Source organism: Mytilus edulis, chromosome 7, assembly GCF_963676685.1.
Source record: "Mytilus edulis chromosome 7, xbMytEdul2.2, whole genome shotgun sequence".
Taxonomy (NCBI): domain Eukaryota; kingdom Metazoa; phylum Mollusca; class Bivalvia; order Mytilida; family Mytilidae; genus Mytilus; species Mytilus edulis.
Window position 1 is genome coordinate 78,959,840 of NC_092350.1, and position 25,372 is coordinate 78,985,211.

Here is a 25,372-nt window from a genome sequence, read left to right on the forward strand (position 1 = left end):
TATGATTTCTTTGCCATTGAAACAGTATTTAGTATTTCCCCGCTTTCCTTGCTTATAATAGCAAAATTGCATTAAATTCATGGCAAAACATTCATCACCGTCGATTACTTATTCTATATACAAAGCGTTTCTGTCCGTCGCGAAGTAAGGAGAAAATTAGTGACGACTTCGATTGACGTCGGACGTCATAATATCTTCAGTAGCAACGTTGTTGTCGAGCGAATCAGTTTATATTTATTTTAAGCACAGAGAACGAGGAGAAAAAAAAGAATAGCGTATAATCTAGAAGATGAATCAGGAAATTAAAGAGTTGAGTAAGTATTATTTATTCTTATATATCTTAGATTTTTTATAATTGGATTGGGATAAATCTTTTTTATGCCCGGTAATGTTCTTCTTACTTTTTTTTTATGATGGTATGGTACTAAACCCGTACGTAACGGGAGGAATTGGACTGGATTATCATATGAAGAAGACACAGTATTCTACTATTCTATAACCCCGCCGCATTTTTGCGCCTGTCCCAAGTCAGGAGCCTCTGGCCTTTGTTTGTCTTGTATTATTATAATTTTAGTTTCTTGTGTGCAATTTGGAGTTTAGTATGGCGTTCATTATCACTGAACTAGTATATATTTGTTTAGGGGCTAGTTGAAGGACGCCTCCGGGTGCGGGAATTTTTCGCTACATTGAAGACCTGTTGGTCACCTTCTGCTGTTGTTTTTTCTATGGTCGGGTTGTTGTTTCTATGACACATTCCCCATTTCCATTCTCAATTTTAAAATTGACTATAGAGTTATAGCGGACGGTTGAGGAAACGCTGGAAAATTAAATATAAAATCAAACTTAAATTTTGTTTGAATAAACCTACTAGGATGAACCTTGTCAAGTGGACATCGGCTAATTAAACTTTTAGTTAAAATTGTGTTACATTATAGTTATTATCGTCACATGGTCTTTAATATATTTTATACTATTTTCAGCAATGGATGAAGATAAGGAGATCTTTGAACGCAACTTGAGCGGGTTTACTCTATCTATATTGCATGCTGCTTGTAGTGAAACGGAAACAGATGCAGTGTCCGTTCAACAAACAAAGATCACTGAAACAGCGAGTGAAGAGGAGATAGAAGCTTTCTTTGGAGATGTCAGAACCAAAGAGCTTGACAGACTAACTGCTACACAGAAAGAACAAAACGACGAAGCAGGGACAACAGAATCAGCGAGTGAAGAGGAAAGAGCTGCTTTCTTTGGAGATTTCAGAACCAAAGAGTTTGAGAGACTTGCTGCAACAATGAAAGAACACAACGATGAAGCAGGTAACAAAGAAACTGCGAGTGAAGAAGAGAGAATTTCTTTCTTCAAAGATGTCAGAACCAAAGAGTTAGACAGTATGTATGCAACATGTAACACACAAGTCGACAAGACAGAGAACCAGGACCTACAAGCAAAACCAGTAATTCGTACAGAGGAGATTATTCAAAATCAGGTCGACACAGAGGATGCACTAGATTCAGAAGAAACAGCTAACGAAGAGGACCGTGTAGCATTCTTTCAATCGGTAAGAGATGCAGAGCGAAAAAAACTTGTTGACGCATTTGAAAGAGAAAAAATATGGAAAGAAGAAAGAGAGGAGAGACGCGCGAAAAAAAGACAGGAACAAATAAGAAGAATGTTTGAGGAGTTTCACAAACCAGCTGTGAGTCCATCATCAGCGTCATATTCACCTGCGCAAGAACCAGGTCCATCCAATGAGCAGTACCATCAGGTAGACAATGATATCCTATTTTGCATCTTATTAAAAATATCAAAATAATGAAAATTATACAACTCAGTATGAATTGGTACGAAGTCCTAAATTTGAACCATAATACAATTGTTTCATTCGATCGCATTCAGGCTAGTCGTTGTTTATGTTGATAATGTTAACTTTTTTGTAATTATAATAAATTATTAATAATTTAGTTCAAAACTGAGTGTATTCACTTGATAACTTGAATGTTTGTTCTGAATATTTTTAGAACAGAAAATGACTAATGTATTACAAATTTAATTGCTAAATTATTGGTTTCTTTATTTTAAAGTACCCAAGCAGCAGCAATGCTGAATATAATGTCATGCTGAAAGCCTCAGTCTCAAAACTTCACGAGAGAGTGAAAGCTTTCGCCGATGAACAAAAAGATCTCCAGCAAAAACTTGAACAATCACATGCCACAAAACCCAGAGCGGATACAGATGAAAATAAAGAAAACAGTAAGTTTATTATAAGATATTTTGAAATAGGAATATTAAAAGTAAGACGTGTATTAGGAAACAAAAAACTTATTTCGGCACCAAAAAGGTTAAGTTGATAATCTGGCCATACGCTTCAATATTTCAGTATATTCCAAGAACATTTTATTCCTTTCATCTGAGATGAAATTGTAAGATTATTAATATTTTCTATACTATAAAATGGATTATGATAAGAAAACCGGAATAGCTTAGCTGACTATTAGCAGACGAGATGATTCTCTCGGAAACTTGATACAAATTTTAACGTTATTATGATTTCATCAAAGTTCTAACATGGAATTATAACGTATAAACTTGGAAACATTTATTAGGTGGTGTGTCTTGTATTGTTGTTGTTGCAATTTCAATAAAGCATTGTTTTTTTGTATGTTCATTCACTTGTGATAGACTGATTTTCGTTAAAAGTCGTTATCTGTATGATTTACGTGTTGCAGGTGCCTTTCCTTGTTATATATCAGCATTGTTCTTATCTACTTATTTAATAATTGTCTTTATTTCGCGATATATTAACTTGTACTATTCAGATTTCATTAAGTTAAGCCGTTACAATTATTACACTTACACATGCAACTAATAACGCATACTAGTATGTGTGATTTGGAAACAAGGGAACATGTTGACAAATAGAAAAAGAGGGAAACAACCCCCTCCCCCCCCCCAAAAAAAAACAAAAACAAAAACAACAGAGCTTATAAAATTGCTTTCAAATCGGCCGTCATGCATCTAATAAGGTTATGTATTTCAGTGTTTACTTTTTATACATATAAATTCAACTTCTTGGCAGGGCATTTCTTGTGGTGTTACACATTTGCTATACGATTTGCTACTGACTCCCTACTTATATACAAAGAGTAAGTAAAATCGGCCGAAAATAGGGATTCGACCAGATCCTCTATTGATTTTACTTACCTTCTATGGAAACGGAGGGGAACTGTAGCAAACCATATAACTAATATTATGTTTAAACAAGTACGTGTACCAAATACAAAAGATGAAGTACTTTAAAAACTATACCAATATATTTCATAGGACACATCAGCATAAGAACAAGAAGTGATGCAGAAATACTTTTAGAGGACAGAACCAATGACGTAAAGAAAACAGGCTCTGTCAGACGCTTTGTAAACAGGATTTTCAAGGTAAATATATGTTCATGAGAAAACTTATATTTCTGGTTAGATTATATTGCTTTGAGTTTTTTAACTGTCATATATCCCGTATCTCATTTCACTACTTTAATTATCTCGTATCTCATTTCACTGTTTTAAATATTTTGTATCTCAGTTTACTACTGTATATCACTGTTCATTTGTATAAATTTTGTCTCGTTACCTTGGCATTGACCATTTACAATTATCTAACAATTAAAACACAATTGCATGATATTCTATTTTGATGAAAAAATAGTATTTAAATTGAGTGTTTTTTTTATTTCCAGAGAAGTAAATCAACGACAGCTGAATTCAGTTCTAAGCAGGTAGACCCAGAAGAACTAAAGCTAGATTTGTCCTTGTTAGACGATAACAAAGAGAAAGACCGTGAAGAGGAAGGTAATAACCTCAATATTATAATATTACAAACATTTCATTCGTTTGATGTTGTTGTTGTGCTGTTGTTGTTGTTGTTGTAATTGACATTAATTCTACTAATTTAAAGCCTTTGCAAGTCTGAGTATATGAATAGTGGAAAGCGTATCTAGTGAAGTTTTATGTCGAAATTGCATACACAGCTGCTAACGGAAAATCAGTGCCTCAGTGTACTCACCACCCAAATGGACACAATCAATTTCGCTAGTTTTGCGATTAAAGCATGATTGAAGTTTATATGCATTGTCAAAAAATCATGATTGCCGCCTCCTACATTAAAAAAAAATCTTTTAATGTTGATCATCTTTTTGGATTTGATAATCTGAAATTTTTCATTTTGCCTGTCAAACTTTTGGTCTTAAGCGTTTTATTGATCGATTTTTCCCGAAGCATTTGTCATGTAGTCTATAATCGCTACCATTACCATGATTACACTGTTTCGATTAAAATACAACAAAACTTAGTGTAATAATTTAACAATTTATTATTATATTTTTTCTTTGATTTAGACCATCCAGATACAGCAAGAACATCAAACAGTGAATGGTACACACTCAGTGATATTGAAGAACCACCTAGGCCAAGGCTAAAGCCATTTTTTACTCCATTAAAAGAAACACACGAGACAACAAGATCAAAGCTATCTAGTTCCACCAATCATAAAGTCGCTGAATCAATCAACCCATTTCTGCTCATTACTGAACCAACCAAATCAGATCCGACTGAAATACCAGTTCACAGTGGTTTTACCGGTAGATTTCAGCGTTTCAGGAAATGGTTTGGACGACTTTGCTGCTGCTGCTGCTGTAGCCAGAATGATGAAGATAGGGATACAGTTTGTTCTTGATTTAATGAGATGTTTTTTTGTTCACTTATTTATTTGTTTATTTTTCTTGTGTTCCATTATTAAATTGTTTTTTTTTCTTTTGTTCACTTAGTTAATTGTTTATTTTTTTCTATTAAAATTTTGTTTTGTTTTAACTTGTGTTGTTTTATAGTGTTTATGAAAATCTATAAGAACATACTTTAATTATTTAAAATAAAAATACAGCTCAAAATGAAATTACAATTAAGGACATATATCAACTAAGAATTAGAAGAATGGTCACATCATGCAGAAAACACTCATTTAGGAGTATACATAAGTTCCATTTGTCCCATTTAGTTTTAAGCCAGAAGGTACAGGTTGTTGTGCTAGCTAATGTCAGTGTGGTCTTTATACACATTACCCCACTCGTAAATTAAAATATCAATATATAAAAGTAAACAGGAAACAAAAAACGATCCGAAAATGTCCCTATTTGGCTGTAAATCGGATGAATAGAAAAATAAAATTTCTTTGAACTACATGCACCCGCTAAAAATCTGATGCCTTTTACATGCATATTAATAGTCCAAATAATTACGTCTTGAAAGGCTATAATATCTTTTTCTTTGACGCCTTACATCGACGGAAAGCGTCAAAGCAAAATAATCAACCAATTTTCCCCTTAAAAATAATCCTGTCCGTTTAACAAATGTGACTCTTGAATTTTTGACATATTTCTATTCTTTATATATATATATAGGAAGATGTGGTATGAGTGCCAATGAGACAACTCTCTATCCAAATAACAATTTATAAAAGTAAACCATTATAGTTCAAGGTACGGCCTGCAACACAGTTCTAGAGCCTTGGCTCACACTGAACAACAAGCTGCCCCAAAATTACTAGTGTAAAACCATTCAAACTGGAAAACCAACGGTCTAATCTATATAAAAAAACGAGAAACGAGAAACACGTATACATTACACAAACAAACGACAACTACTGTACATCAGATTCCTGACTAAGGACAGGTGCAAATTGTATAAATAGTTAAACAGTATATCCCTAGACTAAGGTTCATTCTTCACAATCAGGGAACATCAAATGCTACACTTTGATTGGCCGAGAGCACTTTACATGTTCTAAATGATCATACAATATTCCAAGTTCATAATGTAGTACGTTATTTAATAACTAGACCGTTCAGGTAAACAATTATTACGTCAAAGTCACGTGATCATACACTTATTGGCCTGAGATAACACGAAAATAATTTGGTAAGTTTATTCATACATAGAGTAAAATTTATTATTATTACTATTTAATTAACAAAATGTTTCCTTATTTAATAATCAACAGGATATTTAATAACTGATTTGTAGTGTATGTATGTGTCGTAAGAATATAATTCCACCTTTTGAACCGGATCGATATTAACGATGACGACCTTTATACAAACATTGTAGTCTATTATATACGAACATAAAGTGTACTAATACTACGGAAAATAGTTTTAAGGATTCATTGTGGTTCTAATAAAAAAAAATATATATCTTAGCATTAATTTGAGTAAATATATTTTAGTTTTGTTAATAAATCTAACACGGAACTTTTTTAGGCTATTAATAGATCATGCTCTAGACAAGTAATAGCTTTTTTAAGAAGCAAACCGTACACATCTACAAGATGTGACATTATAATTGCCAACGAGACAACTCCCCACAAGAGACTATAAAATATATAAAATGACACAGACAACTTTAGATCGCCATACGGCCTTTAACAATGTCTTGTTTTTTTCAAACTAAGATATTCTGTACCTGTATGAGCCATTCAATCAGTCATATAGAAAAAGGAAATTGATCATTGTTGATGATATATAATCTTACAGATTTTTATTAAACTGGTTAAAACGTCACCTTTATAGTTGATAGTTTAAAAGTGGCCAAAATCTAGTAAAAATGAAACTTATAATTTGAGAAAGGTGTTCAAATTCAATTGAAACAAGCAGGTACTAGTTCTATATAAACACCGATAAAACGGCTAACATACATATAAAGTTACCATAGAGACATTTAATAACAGTTTAACAACATATAGCAGCAATAAATTGATCGAAAAAAATCAGTTTCAATAAATGACAAGTCATAGCCAGAAATTAGTAGTGGTTTTGCTAATTAATATTCATAATATGTAAATGAGAATTGTACCACGTGATAGTAGTTTGAACTGGACTGGCATGATATCATTAAAATCATTAAAATCTTTAAAACACGGATATTATAAGTTGCCCGTCACAGAGTTTATTCTTCTTGAAATAGTGACATTTTAACTTTACGTGGGAACCTAGAGTTCAACGACTACACATACAAGGTTTGGACTTGCTTATTCTTTGGAAATTCAAGTTTCAAATTTCACTCCGGCAACCTGTTTTTGTAATGACCTTAGTAGCTAATTTTCAACACGAAGTCTGCAAATTTGACGTTTCAGCCATTTTAGCCTGTATTTTACACTGCAATATTAAAAGCCTCTCGCTTCGATTTTTAAAATAGCTCAGGAACCTGTATTTTTGCAACAACAGTCATTATGTTTCGTTTAAATGGTGTATATTGTTGTGTATATTAATTTTCTGCCCCGGCAACCTGACTATCACTTAAATTAAAATTAAAACAGACATTTTTTCAAAATTCCCTATCATTTTAATGTAATTTCCGTGACCCGTATCCGATTTCTTTAGTATAATATTCAAATAAGCAAAGTGGCGTTGATTTCTGGATATGTAAGCTTTTTATTAACCAAACCGGTGCTGCTGGACTATCAGTCTACTAAGAATTGTCAACTCAGAAGTCAGAACTTTGGCCCTGCTGATGGACTATCAGTCTACTAGGAATCATTACACCAGTATTCAATATTTCGGGCCTGATTGTGGACTGTCATGACCAGTTTACTAGGAATCATTTTATCAGTAGTCAGTAAATTGGGCTTGATGGTGGACTATCAGTCTACTTAGAATCATTATATCAGTAGTCAATACTTTGGGCCTGCTGGTGGACTATTAGTCTACTAGAAATCATTACATCAGTAATCAGTATTTCGGGCCTGCTGGTGGACTGTCAGTTTACTAGGAATCATTATATCAGTTGTCAGTACATCGGGCTTTATTGTGGACTATTAGTCTACTAGGAATAATTATATCAATAGTCAGTACTTCGGGCCTGCTGGTGGACTATCAGTCTACTTAGAATCATAATATCAGTAGTCAGTACATCGGGCCTGATGGTGGATTATCAGTCTACTTAGAATCATTATATCAGTAGTCAATACATCGGGCCTGATGGTGGACTATCAGTCTACTTATAATCATTATATCAGTAGTCAGTTCTTCGGGCCTGCTGGTGGACTATCAGTCTACGTAGAATCATTATATCAGTAGTCAGTACATCGGGCCTGATGGTGGATTATCAGTCTACTTAGAATCATTATATCAGTACTCAGTTCTTCGGGCCTGCTGGTGGACTATCAGTCTACTTAGAATCATTATATCAGTAGTCAGTTCATCGGGCCTGATGGTGGATTATCAGTCTACTAGGAATCATTATATCAGGAGTTAGTACTTCAGGCCTGATTCTGGACTATCAGTCTACTTAGAATCATTATATCAGTAGTCAGTACATCGGGCCTGATGGTGGATTATCAGTCTACTAGGAATCATTATATCAGGAGTTAGTACTTCAGGCCTGATTTTGGACTATCAGTCTACTTAGAATCATTATATCAGTAGTCAGTTCTTCGGGCCTGCTGGTGGACTATCAGTCTTCTTAGAATCATTATATCAATGGTCAGGACATTGGGCCTGATGGTAGACTATCGGTCTACTAGGAATCATTATATCATTAGTCAGTACTTCGGGCCTGCTGGTGGACTATCAGTCTACTAGAAATCATTATATCAGTAGTCAGTACTTCGGGCCTGCTGGTGGACTGTCAGTTTACTAGGAATCATAATATCAGTAGTCAGTATTTTGGGACTGCTCGTTGACAATCAGTCTATAAGCGAAAATTTACCAAAGTAGTCAATACATCGGAACTGCGACTAGACTGTCCGTCTACTAGAAAAGCATTACCTCAAAAGTCAGGACCTTTGGAATGGTGTGATTTTTTATGTAACTTTTCCAGAATGTCCCTTTATAGAATGATGAATTTTTAAGACCTCCTCAGGTAAAGTTGACACTTAATGGACTTTTCTATTTTAAAGGTCCTTTTCTGTCATATAGCTCTTCGATTGTACCGGTTCTTACATATCATTGACTTTCAAAAGATGTCTATTTTTAGGATTCACGAAGTTAATATAGAAAAGAGCTTCGGTCGCATACAATTTTCATGTAACTGTTATTTTTCGTTTTGTTTTAGATATTAGGCATACAGGGAAAATATTAATATCATTATGGCGACAGCATGTTGTTTGATCACTCCAGTAGAAAGGATACAGACAATTATAGAAACAGACGATTTCTCACCTCAGAGTTCAGCTGGTTCTGTTGATAGCGGATTTACTGAAAACGAAGAAGGTTCCCATGGTGTGCAAGACATTCATAAAAAATGGGGAAATTGCCCACCAGACAGCAGCTCGTTACCTCCATGTCGAGTATGTGAAGAAAAGGCCTCGGGATGGCATTATGGTGCAAATACCTGTGAACCCTGTAAGGTATGTTCACAAGAAGGCAACACGTTTCAGATTTTGTCGCCTTTAACATTTAACTTTTTAACATTTTTTTATTCGACCGTCAGTGACGAGTCTTTTTGTAGACGAAACGCGCGTCTGGCGTAAATATAAAATTCTAATCTAGGTATCTATGATTAGTTTTTTTAATTGTCAATTTTTAAAATAAAACAAAAATGATGATTATTAACAAAACTTCACGACAAAAGAGATGATTTCAGCCTCCCAATTGTGACCTTTTCTAAACCAAGAGTAGAAATCTACACTTTGTATGTTTCACGGTTGCTTTTAAGAGTAATGGCATCGTTATGGAATATCTGTTTCACAGATGATATCGGATATGTTCCTTATGTCGTAACTACATTCCCGTTCCATTTTCATGAATGCGACCTACCAAATTAGACTATTTACCGGCTTTGTAATAACATGAGCAACACGACGGGTGTCACATGTGTAGCTGGGGTGACTTAAATGATCCGAGGAGATAAGAGTTTCTGCTCAAAATGTGTCACACAAAATAGTGAAGGAGTGACACATGTTACATTTTTTATATGCATTTTTACAGGGATTTTTTCGTCGCTGCATTGTCAAAATGAAGAAGAAAGAAGAATACAAATGCCTAAAGGACAAAAAATGTAAACTTGGTGGTGGTAAAAGAATGTCTTGCTCATATTGTAGATATCAAAAGTGTTTGGCAGTAGGAATGTCTCATGATGGTAAGTTTCCGCTGCCTTTATTTTTGTTCATCTGATGAGTTCAGCCTTTTTCAACTGATTTTTATAGTTCGTTCTTATGTTGTACTGTTATACCACTGTCCCAGGATAGGGGGGGGGGGGGGGGGTTGGGATTCCGCTTACATGTTTAACCCCTCCACATTATTTATATATGTGCCTGTCCCAAGTCAGGAGCCTGTAATTCAGTAGTTGTCGTTTGTATATGTGTTACATATTTGTTTTTCGTTCATTTCTTTACATAAATAAGGCCGTTAGTTTTCTCGTTTGAATTGTTTTACATTGTCTTATCAGAGCTTTTTATAGCTGACTATGCGGTATGGGCTTTGCTCATTGTTGAAGGTCGTACGGTGACTTATAGTCGTTAATGTCTGTGTCATTTTGGTCTTTTGTGGATAGTTGTCTCATTGGCAATCATACCACATCTTCTTTTTTATATTAAGTCATACGGGTCTAGATTGAAAGTAAAAAGATTATCCGCTTTCGATTTCGTGGACTTAGGAATGGCTAAATAATTGCAAGTTACATTTGAATTCAATATAATGTAAGATAATACAAGAAATAAAAGGATGGATGGGAAACAGACAGACACGACAAAGTCCGGTCTTTTACTAAGTTAGCCTATTCGTTTGCGTATATCTATATAATAAGATCAAGCTTGACACTATATAGACATTCTTTGGAGGACATACAACAAAACCTGTAGATATATTTTTAATTGAGTGCCATGACGTTGTTGACTCCGTTGCTCATTGGTTTATGTGCCATTAAGTTGTTCTCTCTGTTGCTCTTTGGTTTGTGTGCCATTAAGTTGCTGTCTCCGTGGATTTTTGGTTTGTGTGCCATGACGTTGTTGCCTCCGTTGCTCTTTGGTTTGTTTGCCATTAAGTTGTTGTCTCTGTTCTCTTTGGTTTGTTTGCCATTAAGTCGTCGTCTCTGTTGCTCTTTGGTATGTGTGCCATTAAGTTGTTGTCTCTGTTGCTTTTTGGTTTGTGTATCATTAAGTTTTTGTCTCTGTTGCTTTTTGGTTTGTGTATCATTAAGTTGTTGTCTCTGTTGCTTTTTGGTTTGTGTGCCATTAAGTTGTTGTCTCTGTTGCTTTTTGGTTTGTGAATCATTTAGTTGTTGTCTCTGTTGCTTTTTGGTTTATGTGCCATTAAGTTGTCGTCTCTGTTGCTCTTTGGTTTGTGTATCATTTAGTTGTTGTCTCTGTTGCTTTTTGGTTTGTGTGCCATTAAGTTGTCGTCTCTGTTGCTCTTTGGTTTGTGTGCCATTAAGTTGTTGTATCTGTTGCTTTTTGGTTTGTGTATCATTTAGTTGTTGTCTCTGTTGCTTTTTGGTTTGTGTGCCATTAAGTTGTCGTCTCTGTTGCTTTTTGGTTTGTGTATCATTTAGTTGTTGTCTCTGTTGCTTTTTGGTTTGTGTATCATTAAGTTGTTGTCTCTGTTGCTTTTTGGTTTTTGTGCCATTAAGTTGTTGTCTCTGTTGCTTTTTGGTTTGTGTATCATTAAGTTGTTGTCTCTGTTGCTTTTTGGTTTTTGTGCCATTAAGTTGTTGTCTCTGTTGCTTTTTGGTTTGTGTATCATTTAGTTGTTGTCTCTGTTGCTTTTTGGTTTATGTGCCATTAAGTTGTTGTCTCTGTTGCTTTTTGGTTTGTGTATCATTAAGTTGTCGTCTCTGTTGCTTTTTGGTTTGTGTATCATTTAGTTGTTGTCTCTGTTGCTTTTTGGTTTGTGTGCCATTAAGTTGTCGTCTCTGTTGCTTTTTGGTTTGTGTATCATTAAGTTGTTGTCTCTGTTGCTGTTTAGTTTGTGTGCCATTAAGTTGTTGTGTCTGTTGCTTTTTGGTTTGTGTATCATAAAGTTGTTGTCTCTGTTGCTTTTTGGTTTGTGTGCCATTAAGTTGTCGTCTCTGTTGCTTTTTGGTTTGTGTATCATTTAGTTGTTGTCTCTGTTGCTTTTTGGTTTGTGTGCCATTAAGTTGTCGTCTCTGTTGCTTTTTGGTTTGTGTATCATTAAGTTGTTGTCTCTGTTGCTCTTTGGTTTGTGTATCATTAAGTTGTTGTCTCTGTTGCTTTTTTGTTTTTGTATCATTTAGTTGTTGTCTCTGTTACTCTTTGGTTTGTGTGCCATTAAGTTGTTGTCTCTGCTGCTCTTTTGTTTGCGTACCAATAAGTTGATGTCTCTGTTGCTTTTTGGTTTGTGTGCAATTAAGTTGTTCTCTCTGTGGCTCTTTGGTTTTTGTGCCATGACGTTGTTGTCTCTGTTGCTCTTTGGTTTGTGTGCCATGACATTGTTGACTCCGTTGCTCTTTGGTTTGTGTGCCATTAAGTTGTTGTGTCTGTTGCTCTTTGGTTTGTGTATCATTTAGTTGTTGTCTCTGTTGCTTTTTGGTTTGTGTGCCATTAAGTTGTCGTCTCTGTTGCTTTTTGGTTTGTGTATCATTAAGTTGTTGTCTCTGTTGCGTTTTGGTTTGTGAATCATTTAGTTGTTGTCTCTGTTGCTTTTTGGTTTGTGTATCGTTAAGTTGTCGTCTCTGTTGCTCTTTGGTTTGTCTGCCATTAAGTTGTTGTCTCTGTTTCTTTTTGGTTTGTGTATCATTTAGTTGTTGTCTCTGTTGCTTTTTGGTTTGTGTGCCATTAAGTTGTCGTTTCTGTTGCTCTTTGGTTTGTGTGCCATTAAGTTGTTGTCTCTGTTGCTTTTTGGTTTGTGTATCATTTAGTTGATGTCTCTGTGGCTTTTTGGTTTGTGTGCCATTAAGTTGTCGTCTCTGTTGCTTTTTGGTTTGTGTATCATTAAGTTGTTGTCTCTGTTGCTTTTTGGTTTGTGTATCATTTAGTTGTTGTCTCTGTTACTCTTTGGTTTGTGTGCCATTAAGTTGTTGTCTCTGCTGCTCTTTTGTTTGCGTACCAATAAGTTGATGTCTCTGTTGCTTTTTGGTTTGTGTGCAATTATGTTGTTCTCTCTGTGGCTCTTTGGTTTTTGTGCCATGACGTTGTTGTCTCTGTTGCTTTTTGGTTTGTGTGTCATGACGTTGTTGACTCCGTTGCTCTTTGGTTTGTGTGCCATTCATTTGTTGTCTCTGTTGCTCTTTGGTTTGTGTGCCATTAAGTTGCTGTCTCCGTGGCTTTTTGGTTTGTGGTTTGTGTGCCATGACGTTGTTGACTTTTTTTATGGCCAGCCTGCGACTGTTTGTAGCGGAAGCGACATATATCGATTTTGCATTCCCTTGATGTCTGTATAAACATTAACGTTGAGTCTATGGGTTAAGTTTTGGACATCAATAACTTAGTAAATCATTTTTCAATTTTTCATGAATCTTGGAGTGAAGCTTTCTTTTTATTTTTTATGATGAAAAGAAATTAAGTGTCCATATTAAAATTTTAAAAATAATAATTACATTTCGTTTTTCCTTATAAATGGATTTACCTTGTTCACAGCATAATAAAACATTTAGATATATTCTATAGTTAAACAAGTAAGGAATAATTTCATAAATAGGGATAGATATAAGACCATGTATACCACCTTATTAGTAGTTTTAAGTGGCTAAACTACTTTTGTACTCTATAAAAGCTATTCTTTTATTTTTCTCTTTTATTAATAAAAATATTTTCATTTGACATTTACAGCTATAAAGATAGGACGATACACACACGAAAAACGAACAAGCAACATTAAGGAAATAAAGAAGATAAAAGTGACAGAAAAGATAGAAGAAAAATCGTCTGAAATTTACGTAGATGATAAAGAAGTTGACAGTTTAATTGAAAATTTAATTCAAATCGAACAAGAATTTAATGGTGAATTTATTGAACTGTTTGAAGCAGATGGACTGTTGGCATTGCAGAAGACCGTATATGTAGGTTTTTACACTGTTTTGATAGTTCATGACATAACTAGAAATAAAAAGAAGATGTGGTATGATTGCCAATGAGACAACTCTCCACAAGAGACTACATGACACAGAAATCAAAAACTATAGGTCACCGGACGGCTTTCAACAATGAGCAAAGCCCATACCGCATTGTCATCTATAAAAGGTCCTGAAATAACAATGTAAAACAATTCAAATTAGAAAACTAACGACCTAGTTTATGTACAAAACAATGAACGAAAAACAAATATGTAACATAAACAACTACAACCACTGAATTACAGGCTCTTACGTGGGACAGCCTCATACATACATATTTTACAAATTAATCGCCTAAAATTGATTCTTTCCTCAAGCATCAGGTAAAACTATGTGGTAAAATGTAACAGGCGAGTATTCTAATAACAAACATTATTAATGAAAACAGAGGACATCAAGGTCCATCGAAAAGGAATGTCAAAGGAATACATCACCATGACAAAAAAGAAAACAAAAAACGGAAAGTAATTTTAACAAACCATGCGTTTAACATAGTGCTCTAGTCGCATTCGATGAATCACTTGCTAGAAAACGAGTACGAAATGAAGGCTATAACTAATGGAAAATTACTCATTGTCAATTTTTGACAATAGCATTCAATTTAGGTTAAACCGCTTAATGATTGCAACCAAAAAGTTCAAAGTAATAACTTTGACTAAATCATCAGGAATATATGGTTTAAATTCTTGGTTGTTATCTATTTTGTATTAAGATAAAGTCCGAAAGAAAATGCAAGTCATAGAAAATCGTTTCAAGAGAAACATACTCCGGGAATAGGTGGCACTGGATTGTTTGTAGATAAGATTGAACAGACCATCATACAAACGTTGAAATCTTCTCTCTTAAAAATTTTCGTTCTTTTCCAACGTCCATTATTTGAAAACAGCCATTATTAGAAAAGCTTGACACTGTAAATTTATTACTTTGAGATACCATACGGTATATTTTGTAAATAGCGACCAAAAAGGAAAAACATGCTAAACAGAGAAACAAGTGAACAGTTTGCTTAACTTTCTTATTTACTATATATTTGTTTTTGGAGGTAGACTTTTTCAACAAATTATCGGCATTTCCATGGGAATAAACTTTGCGCCTCTCCTTACAGACCTCTTGAATCGGAGTTTCTGCAGACACTTGTCAAAAACAAGAAGATGTAGGAAGCTAGGTCATTTAGTTTTAAATTCAGATATATATATGATGATCTTTTCATTAACAATCCAAATTGTCTGATTGGATTCCATTAAAATAACTTCAAGAACTATGAATAAAAGAAACAACGGACATGGCTTCCTCCACCTCGAGGCTTAGACATATTCCTCGAATGTGACATACTTGGTCATCTCAGTACCAGAATCTATGACAAACTATACAATTTTAATTTCCCCAATGTTAGTAGCAATATACCAACTTCATCTGCACATATAATATTCATTTCCCAAATTATTCGGTATTCAAGAGCTTGCTGCTACACAGACTGTATAAAGCGTCAAAAGTGTCTGAACAGAAGGTTGATGAATTAGGGGTATGTCAAAGAACGTCTCGTCCTTTTTTTATTTAGTTCATCGGAAGAACCAAGACTTTGTTGATAAATATTCAATATCAACCGTAACAACAATACACGGTGGTATTCAAGTATGGTTTCTAGGTACTGACGTTGTTTATAATCTTTTATTTGTATCTGTGAAGTCTATTTTTGTTGAGATACATTTGACGTCGCTCGGTACTTATACATCCCGTCGTTGTGTTCTTTTGCTATTTTTTGTATTTTGTCTCTCATTTTTGCTAATGTACTTTGTCTATAAACATTTTCGTGTTTCATATGTTGACATATTTGTTTGTTTTTATAGGATTAAGATTATAACACAATGTTGACTGGTGTATACCTATTGTTGACATTTTACTTATTTTGTCTGTATCTGGTATAACATTTGTTCACTCCGAGATTAATCAGAAAAAAAGTAGGACGTGTCTAGGAGTTCAAGAATTCAGAAATATCAATTATTTGATGTGTAAATACATTACAAGGATCAACTAATTGTAAGTCGAATCCAAATTTGATATATTTATTTATCTTATGGACATCTGCATTCGATGTACGATTTCAAAACTGTAGTTAAAACAATTAATTATAAACCAAAACAAATTAATATAATCAGATAATATGATCTAATTTTTTTCAGGAAACATTTAAACAAAAAGAGGAAATATTTGGCAAGTTAGGATACTTACCCTCAAATGTTTATGACGAATTTTATAAAGCTACTGGTATAGACATTGATGATCGAAGAAACAGAATGAGTAAAATAGCTTCTCACATGGATAGATTCATTAGAAACATGATAAATTTTGCTAGAAATATTCCAGGATTCAATGAGTTGTCAACAGCTGACCAGATTGTTTTGTTAAAAGGTATTTTTATTTATTAAGTTATCCCCTTACAGTAAACAACAATTCGTCTTATGTTTATCTTCTTTCCTTACATGAGTTTATCTGTGTACAAGTAATTCATTTGTAAATACACGGTGTTCAAGCTTAAATGTGATATATCTTTGTTTTACGAAAAAAACCCAACATTGAATGAATAGTTGAAGAATACATGTGTTTTTGTCTAGTTTGAACACGTCACATGCTATCCATTTTCGGTAACTTTAAGAGAGAGACATCCTACGTAGTGTAGCAGGAACAATTCTGCTGAAGATTCGGGGATGCGACCACAGCTTGATCTGGTTTGTGAACTGAATTGTACGGAAACGACTGATGCCAAATGTGATGCGCTAAAATATGTCTAAGTAAATGAAAACCAAAAACAGTGAAAACAATATATAATTTAATCAACAAAGTACAACTTTTATTATGTAGAGCCAAATGTATGTAGAAATGGAGCATTCAAAGGTTTTGCGACGGTGCAAATATTAAACTTTACAATAGAAATAAATATCTTTAACCAATGAATTCAAATAGCAAAAGCATTTAAGAAATATGTACTAAATAAGATTCATGTAAATCATTAAATAAAGAAATATGTTTATAGTTTTAAACAAGTGAAATAATAATGCCATAATAATCCTAACTGCAACAGTAGAATCATAATCAGCCCTAGATAGTAGTTATCTTATTTATAGGAATCAGTATCACTTCCTTGTCATAATCATGAATACAAAATGCAAATGTAAAGCCAAACACATGGAATTGTATATTGGTGGTTTATTTAGCCTTTTTAACCTTTTTTATTCGAGCGTCACTGATAATTTTTTGTAGACGAGTCTGGTGCCAAAAAAATTAATTTAATCCTGGTTTCTATGATGAATTTATATACAACTACTTGGTCGATGTTACAGCTGGTGGCGTTTTTTATTTCCCGATTGTATCACCAGCCCAATATTCAGCACTTCTGTGTTGACATGAATTATCAATGATATGATCATAATTATAAATGAACTTTTTTACAAAACTTTTTGAAATTCAAAGGCTTTTCAACCTAAGGAATAGATTACTTTAGCTGTATTTGGCAAAACATTTAGGAATTTCTAGTCCTCAATCCTATTCAACTTCGTACTTTATTTGGCCTTTTCACCCTTTTTTTGATTCGAGCGTCACTGATGAGTTTTTGTAGAAGAAACGCGCGTCTGGCACAAATACAAAATTTCAATCCTGGTATCTATGATGAGTTTATTTCTAAGTCTATATGATTTCATCTCATACATTTAGATATGTGTAATCGATCGTTTTTCCTGATTAAGCAGGATTTTTTGTTGTACGAATCAGTCATCAAAATACTTCTTCCTGTTGGCTTCCTTGTTTCACGTTTTTCAGTTTTTACATTTTGTTCTTTCTACTAACTCTGACAACATGCTTTATACCACATACGCAACCCATCTCAAACTTAGAATTAAATTAAAGGCCTCTGGAATACGGATGCAAGTGAGATATTTGCTTGTGAACCAATATTACACCAGTTATATTCTTGAACATTTAACTGAAATTGGTTGCTAAAAGCGAATTATTATTCCAAAATTTTGTTTTTATAAAAGTTTGAAACAAAAAAATCGTTCATCAGTTTTTGTCTGAATTTTGTCTAATTCTACTTACAGTTTCTAGACATCAATCACTTTGTCAAATATAATCATCCTTACAATTTTATGAAAGTTTTCCTTATTGTATTTGAAAATAATGTATGTAAGATAATTTTGATTTGTTTTTGTCGTTTTCCGTTTTGTACTGATAATTGCCTGTACCAAGTCAGAAATATGACAGTTGTTTTCCATTCATTTGTCAGATGTGTTTGAGCTTTGTGTCATTATGACATTTGACTAGGGAATTTCTGAAATTTCCTCGGAGTTCGGTATTTTTTTTTTTATTTTACTATTGATGACATACCAACACTCTAGTCTTATTTTTTTTAAATCATTATAAACAAACTGACAACGCCATGGCTACAAATGAAAAGGACAAACAAAAAACAGCACACATGACACAACATAGAAAACTAAAGAATAAGCAAAACGAACCCCTCAAAAAACTAGGGGTGATCTCAGGTGCTCCGGAAGGGTAGGCAGATCCTGCTCCACATGAGACACCCGTCGTGTTGCTTATGTGATAACAAATCCGGTAAATAGTCTAATTCGGTAGGTCACATTCATGGAAGGGAAGGGGACTGTAGTTACGACGTAAGGAACATATCCGATATCATTTGTGAAACGGTTATTCCATAACGGTCAACCAACTCGTGATTGCGTCGGTAAAATTTACGAAGGGATGATTTCAACTTTACCATTTGGAACTCTTGGTTTAATAGCTTCCTTGTGAGCAGACGATATGTGCGTCCGTATATTAAATCATAATAATGTTGTTTATTGTGAGTAGTCGAAAGACAAGACGACATTTTATGAACCTGGACAGAAGTGTCTTTAATATCAAAAAATAGATTCTTTTAGAGTCGATGACACTGCTGGTTGACGTTTCGTTACCGAGAGTATCACTAACCCAGGTAGTCAGTAGTACATGAGATATCATTGACTTTTTACAGTCAATCAATTTACATTTTGAATTATTTTTGAATTATTTGAAGCACTTAGATGTGTCTTCTCAATGGCAAAGACAGCTTTAGCCGTATTTGATACAAGCTTTCGGATTTTTCTGCTTTAAATGAACTTCTACTTCGAATTTGATTTTCCGTTCCAACTGTTTTGACTTTATCAGTCTGGTCTAGACGATATGTGCGTTCGTATATTAAATCATAAGAATGTTGTTATTTGTGAGTAGTCGAAAGACAAGAACAGGATAAAATAAATGTTAACGTTAGCTAACTAGCCATCAATAATCCTTTTTTTTTTAAATAAGTTTTGCCTCAGTTTTATACAGTCTGACCATATCTGTATGTGTAGGTGTTGATGTATATTTATTCAGAAAAACAATCAACTTATTACAGTTTTGCATTTAAATTATCTTTGTACTATTCTAGTTGTCTTTATAAAAACAAAGATGTGGTATGATTTCCAAGGAGACAACTCTCCACAAGAGACCAAAATTACAAAGGCGCACAAATAAAATAAAACGGTAACGTTCCTGACATGTTTTTGTTTGTTCGTTTCAAAATCGTGCCTTTTTTCAAAATTTATAACATCTTGCTTTCATTTAGCTGGATTCCATGAGTATTGGTTTCTTGAATTTCATCGAAGGGTCCATCCAGAACTCAGAGTAATTGCAATTACTGATCCTTCAACCCCTGGTATATTTGGTGCTCATCAGTCGGAAATGAGTTCCTTATTAAACCACAGAAACACAGATTATATGTTTGAATGTGCAGCAAGTTTAAGAAAGTGTAATCTTTCTGCAGAAGAGGCAACTCTTGCTAGAGGAATTGTTTTAACATTTACAGGTATGTCTTATTACAATTTAGCAATTCAAATACTTAATTAAAATATTAATTTTGGTGAACAGTCATTTTACTAAATGGACAGTGGTTGGTTCTTTCCAGTAGTGTTAACCAACATTTGTGTTCAATGAACATAAGCTCCTCTGTATTAACTCAAACTTTCAAATTAGATTTATTACATACATGAGCGTTGATATGAAATTCAATGGTCGCATGTGGAACTATATACAGTACACACGAAATCGAAAACAGTATCACCATTTCTGACCAGGTACAAAAATCGTTTTTAATTTAACTGTATATTTTTTTATTTTTGTTTTAATGTTAAACATATTTTATCAAAATAATCACCTGTTACATCAACCCTTAGTTGTCCAGGGAAGCAGCTATGGGGACAATTTAACTGTATATTGAATTTTGAAACACTAAGGATTTTCTTCACCAGGCATAGATTGTCGTAGCGGCATTTGGCAAAACGTTTCTGATTTTTCTGATTTTAAAAATGTTCAACTACATATTTGATTTGTACTTTCAACTATTTCGATTTGAGCGCCAATGGATAATATTTTTAATTTTTCTTATGTACCTGGTATTTTTGGTGATTTTATGGAGTGTAATTCCCATATACATATTTATTGTATTAAATTATTTGATGCTTTTATAAGGCCGCATATTGCGTAAAAGTTCTTTAATAGTGCTCTTACTGTGCAGGTATCTATTTGTTTTACCACGTATGTTTTAAACAATGAACAAACTAACTTAGCCTATGACATTAAAACTTACATTATGATATACAGTTCATACGCTTTGGACACATTGAATATATATAAAGTTGTACCTTTCATTTCTTATCATTCAATCTGGTTAATGAATTACTGCTACTCGTTCTATGTCTGTTGTTGTTAAACAGTTGAATAATTTGTATCACTTTTCTGTTCCATCGGGCTGTTTAAATCCGAATTTATGTTGGATATTCTTGGTTTTTTTCTCGGTTGGAAGAATCAAATGTCAGTGTCTTGATAAAGTGTTTAATTTTCTATATTCCACCTGTGTTCGCTGTAAGCTATTACTATCACATTGTGTCCGTCGTCCATTAACTTTCCAAAATCCTTTCCTTGTTTATTACTTAGACGAATAAAACATATCTTGGCTTCAATCATTTTAGGAGCATCTAGGTTATAAAATATGTCCGGTGACTCAAGACTACCAGCCATAATGGCCATGAAGTCTATAATAGTACATACGGGTAAAATGATCTTGTAAACTGTTAAAGATAGAGACAGGACCATAAATGTTCAAAATGATTACCAAATCTCCATAAAGATCAAAACTGTCTGGCGTATCCTTGTAAGAGTTATTTCTCTAAAATGGTTGTTTTATTTTTCTTTTTTGTCTACTGTAGTAAACACTTGTATAAATGAAAAGAATTTAAAGCTGAAAGGATTAGCAAGAAAAAAGAAAAATGTTTACCCTTTTTTGTATAGGGCAGAAAAAAAGCATGTTGGAGAATATTTTTTGGTTCTATAACTGCTTTTAACTCGTGCATTCATTCGCTTTCTAATTTTTGTTTTGTCTACATCCAAGCTATTTGTTATTTTCACATATGTTGCCGTATATAGCTGTTATGCTCATTTTCAAATCTTTTCAGAATGTCTCTTCATCAGGAACACTCACAGTAAAAATAAATAAAACCAAAGATATCTAAAAGAGGGACGAAAGATACCAAAGGGACAGTCAAACTCATAAATCTAAAACAAACTGACAACGCCATGGCTAAAAATGAAAAAGACAAACAAACAACAGCACACACGACACAACATAGAAAACTAAAGAATAAACAAGTAATAATAAGTATCGAAGCCCGTGCATAGTCGTATTAAAGCTGTGTTTCATCGAACTCTTTGTTTCATTGTTGTTTGTTTATTTTCCCCCCTCATTTTACGGTTTTGTCTCCCTTATTTCATAAATGGATGTTTTCACACTGCAGGTTTTTTTACAGAGCGGACGACATACTAGGGTTGGGATCCCGCTAACATGTTTAACCCCGCCACATTATTTATGTATGTGTCTATCCCAAGTCAGGAGCCTGTAATTCAGTGGTTGTCGTTTGTTTATGTGTTACATATTTGTTTTTCGTTCATTTTTTTTTACATAAATAAGGCCGTTAGTTTTCTCGTTTGAATTGTTTTACATTGTCTTATCGGGCCCTTTAGAGCTGACTATGCGGTATGGGCTTTGCTCATTGTTGAAGGCTGTATGGTTACCTATAGTTGTTAATGTCTGTTTTATTTTGGTCTTTTGTGGATAGTTGTCTCATTTGCAATCATACCACATCTTCTTTTTTATATGTATGATGTCACGTTGTTTAGTAAAACACAGTTATCGTCAATGAAAATATGTTCATTTATCTAATTCGGAAGCGCTGTTTTATCTTCAATCTTTCTTTAAGTATTAGTTGTCGATTCGTTTGTTGTTTTGGGCTTTTGTTTTTGCAATTTGATTAGGAACTTTCTGGGTTTTTTTCTCGGAGTTCAGTATTTTTGTGCTTTTACTTTATAGTATTAATTTATTCCCTTTAATTTCTTATAAGATTATTTAATTTGTTGCTATTTGTTCAACTTTTACTTTCAATGTGACGGATTTGTCTCCCTTACTTCGTTTCTGAATTATTTCATATTGCAGGAATATTAAGCGAACGACTGATCATATAGTGAATGTCAAAGCTAAGTTTTTTGGGGCTTTTTTTTTTTTTTTTTATTTGAGTTTTTTTTTAGACGAAACCCTCGTCTAGTGTACACAAGTTAAAACCTGATAACTATGAAGAGTTCTTTTTGCAAAGTAAAACGAAGACATCGTCGCTGAAAAAAATGTAAATTTTCCTAATTTGGAATCATTGTTTTAACAAGAACCAGGCTTTTAGGACTATTTTATTTAAAGTAACAAAATTCCTACTTGTTATCTATGAATAATGATATTGTTATACCGCTTCAAATTTATCTCTCGTCATATAAGTTTATAACGTTGAAAATATATAGATATTGACTTTGGCAGATTTTCTGTATCGTAAAATATTATGTTTCAGAAACTTATCTCTAATTATAAAGGTATTTTAGGTTTATTATACTTAGAAGTAAATGTTTTTGTTGTTCCGTTTTGTTTTCTCTATAGATGATGCGTTTCCTCAGTTGGATTTTTGACCCGGATTTGTTTCAGTTAAATCGAATTATGACTTGAACAGCAGTATAGTAATATTGCCTTTATTAAGACATGTTGAATAGTATCACCATAGTTTTTATACTTATTTAATTTTTCCTAAGATGACGATTTGGTTTATACAAGACATGCACTATTCATTAGTTTTGATACATAAAAATAAAATAAATGTTTCTGTATTGTAGATCAGTGCACATTACAAGAACCTGAAAAAGTGGAGAAAATACAGTTGTATTTGATTAACTGTTTACGAAATGTAGCAAAGAAAAGTTACAAGAACCCAGACGAAAGACTCTGGAAAATACTTGACAAGTTTACACTACTTCGTAGCGTTTCAAACTATTTACGTGAAATAGACAATATCAAAGCTCAGTGGCCTGTGATGAAAGACCACCCTCTTGTTTTAGAAATAATTGGATCAGAAATTGTGAAGCAATCAAAATGAATCAAACGTATATTCCTCTTGTTTGACAACTGTTAATTGTGAGCCAATCAATATTTTATGTTTTTCGATCCATGACCAATTTTATAAAATAAAGATATACATTATTACCTTGTTTGAAAGAAAAACCATTTTTTTCTTATGTTATGCTGTAACACAACTGTCCCATGCTAGAGTTAGGATTGAGCTCTCACAGACATGTACAGACATGTTTAACACCACAACATTCTTTAAGTGTATGTAGTACAGTCGTTGGTTCATGTCTGTCATTTTTGTTTTTCGTAAATTGTTTTGTTATAAATTAGGCCATTTGTTCCCTTAAATGAGTTTTCTGCATATTGTTAATGTGAGGGCCTTTTATAGCCGACTATACGGTATGTTATTTATTCTAGATGTTGAAGGTCGTAGTTTCTTATAATTGCTACCATCCTCTTCATATGAACTTTCGTGGATACTTGTCTCATTTGCATTCATACCACATCTTCTAACTTCTAATTTTTATATATATCGTCATTTAAAGCCAAATCCTACAAAAATTATTTTTGTCGAGCCTCCGACTTTTGTCGCTTAAAGCTGAACATAGGGATAGTGATCCGGCGGCGTTAGTTTACCTCTTAATAGATTAATATTTCACAAGGTAAAAGACCTGAATCCTATAAACTTTGCATTTAGATGCCATATTTTATAAAGTTTCCGTCCGTCAAATGTCCATTGTCCTTTGACCTCATTTTCATGGTTCAGTGACTACTAGGAAAAATTAGTATTCTTAATTTCTCTCTAATTATGAGTAACAGGATAACAGTATATTTGGTATGTGTGTACCTTGCAAAGTTCTCGTACCCGTCAGACAGTGTTCAGTTTTTACTTGACCTCTACCTCATTTCATGGATCAGTGAACAAGGTTAAGTTTTCGTAGTAAAGTCCATATCTCATACACTAAGCAACAGGTTTCCTATATTTGGTGTATGAAATGATTGTAAGGTAAACATGTCTAACTGGCAAAAGTCATCTGACCTTGACCTCATTTTCATGGTTCAGTAGTTTAGTTAATGCGTTTATGTTTGTTTTTCGAATACTGTATGCACTAGATATACTATATTTGATGTATTGAATGACTGTAAGATGTACATGTCCATCTTGCAGGTATCACCTGACCTTGACCTCTTACTGCATTAATTCAAAACAGTTTCTTTTCGGTTAAAAAAAACCGGGTCTACAATTTGATGGACAATAGCTGCTATTCCACCAATTCATCAAATCCATAACCATCTCATATGTAGTATATGATTTGTTTTCTATGTTGGTTTCTTATAGCATGTATATCATCTAAAAATTCTTTATGACTTAGTAAGCCGATTACCTTGAAAGACCCTACATCATTTGACGTACAGGCACAAGAAAATAGCTACAAAGTTATAAATCTTTATGTAATCGTCACAAATAATTACTGAAAAGTAAAATAAAAAAAATACCGAATTCCGAGGAAAATCCTAAACGGACAGCCCCTAAGCAAATATCAAAATCTAAAGCTCAAATACATCAAACGAATGGATAACAACTGTCATATTCCTGACTTTGTACAGAGATTTGCGTAAGTAGAAAATGCTGGATAATACTTGATTTATTAGTTAGCTAGACCTCTCACTTGTAGGACAGTCGCATAAAATACCTTCATATTGACAAAATTAACAGACATTATAGATGAATATGTCAGGGGTACAGCAGTCAACATTGTGTTTTAATCTTTATCACTATAAAAAAAAATATCAGCAAAAAAAACCAAAAAAAAAC

General features: G+C 33.5%; 2 protein-coding genes across 2 annotated transcripts; both read left to right on the forward strand.

Annotated features, from left to right (window-relative positions):
- The first annotated feature begins 206 nt into the window (after positions 1-206).
- On the forward strand, positions 207-4,859 carry LOC139482281 (uncharacterized). The gene is made up of 6 exons (XM_071266077.1): positions 207-314; positions 981-1,765; positions 2,082-2,250; positions 3,322-3,431; positions 3,731-3,842; positions 4,388-4,859. The coding sequence occupies exons 1-6, from the start codon at positions 290-292 to the stop codon at positions 4,723-4,725; spliced, it is 1,539 nt and encodes a 512-aa protein (XP_071122178.1). The 5' UTR covers positions 207-289; the 3' UTR covers positions 4,726-4,859.
- A 1,010-nt stretch (positions 4,860-5,869) lies between these two features.
- On the forward strand, positions 5,870-23,688 carry LOC139482282 (retinoic acid receptor alpha-like). The gene is made up of 7 exons (XM_071266078.1): positions 5,870-5,963; positions 9,096-9,390; positions 9,971-10,121; positions 13,768-13,997; positions 16,232-16,460; positions 19,690-19,929; positions 23,325-23,688. Exons 2-7 carry the CDS (start codon positions 9,130-9,132, stop codon positions 23,582-23,584), a joined length of 1,371 nt encoding a protein of 456 aa, XP_071122179.1. The 5' UTR covers positions 5,870-5,963; positions 9,096-9,129; the 3' UTR covers positions 23,585-23,688.
- Positions 23,689-25,372: the final 1,684 nt, after the last annotated feature.

Bases quoted from the DNA above. Each gene is read 5' to 3' on its own strand.
- LOC139482282 (XM_071266078.1), top strand. From the start codon at position 9,130: ATGGCGACAGCATGTTGTTTGATCACTCCAGTAGAAAGGATACAGACA. The intron at 10,122-13,767 runs GTAAGTTTCCGC...TGACATTTACAG, and splicing joins AGTAGGAATGTCTCATGATG to CTATAAAGATAGGACGATAC. The intron at 13,998-16,231 runs GTAGGTTTTTAC...AATTTTTTTCAG, and splicing joins CATTGCAGAAGACCGTATAT to GAAACATTTAAACAAAAAGA.
- LOC139482281 (XM_071266077.1), top strand. From the start codon at position 290: ATGAATCAGGAAATTAAAGAGTTGA. The intron at 315-980 runs GTAAGTATTATT...TACTATTTTCAG, and splicing joins TCAGGAAATTAAAGAGTTGA to CAATGGATGAAGATAAGGAG. The intron at 3,432-3,730 runs GTAAATATATGT...TTTTATTTCCAG, and splicing joins TTGTAAACAGGATTTTCAAG to AGAAGTAAATCAACGACAGC.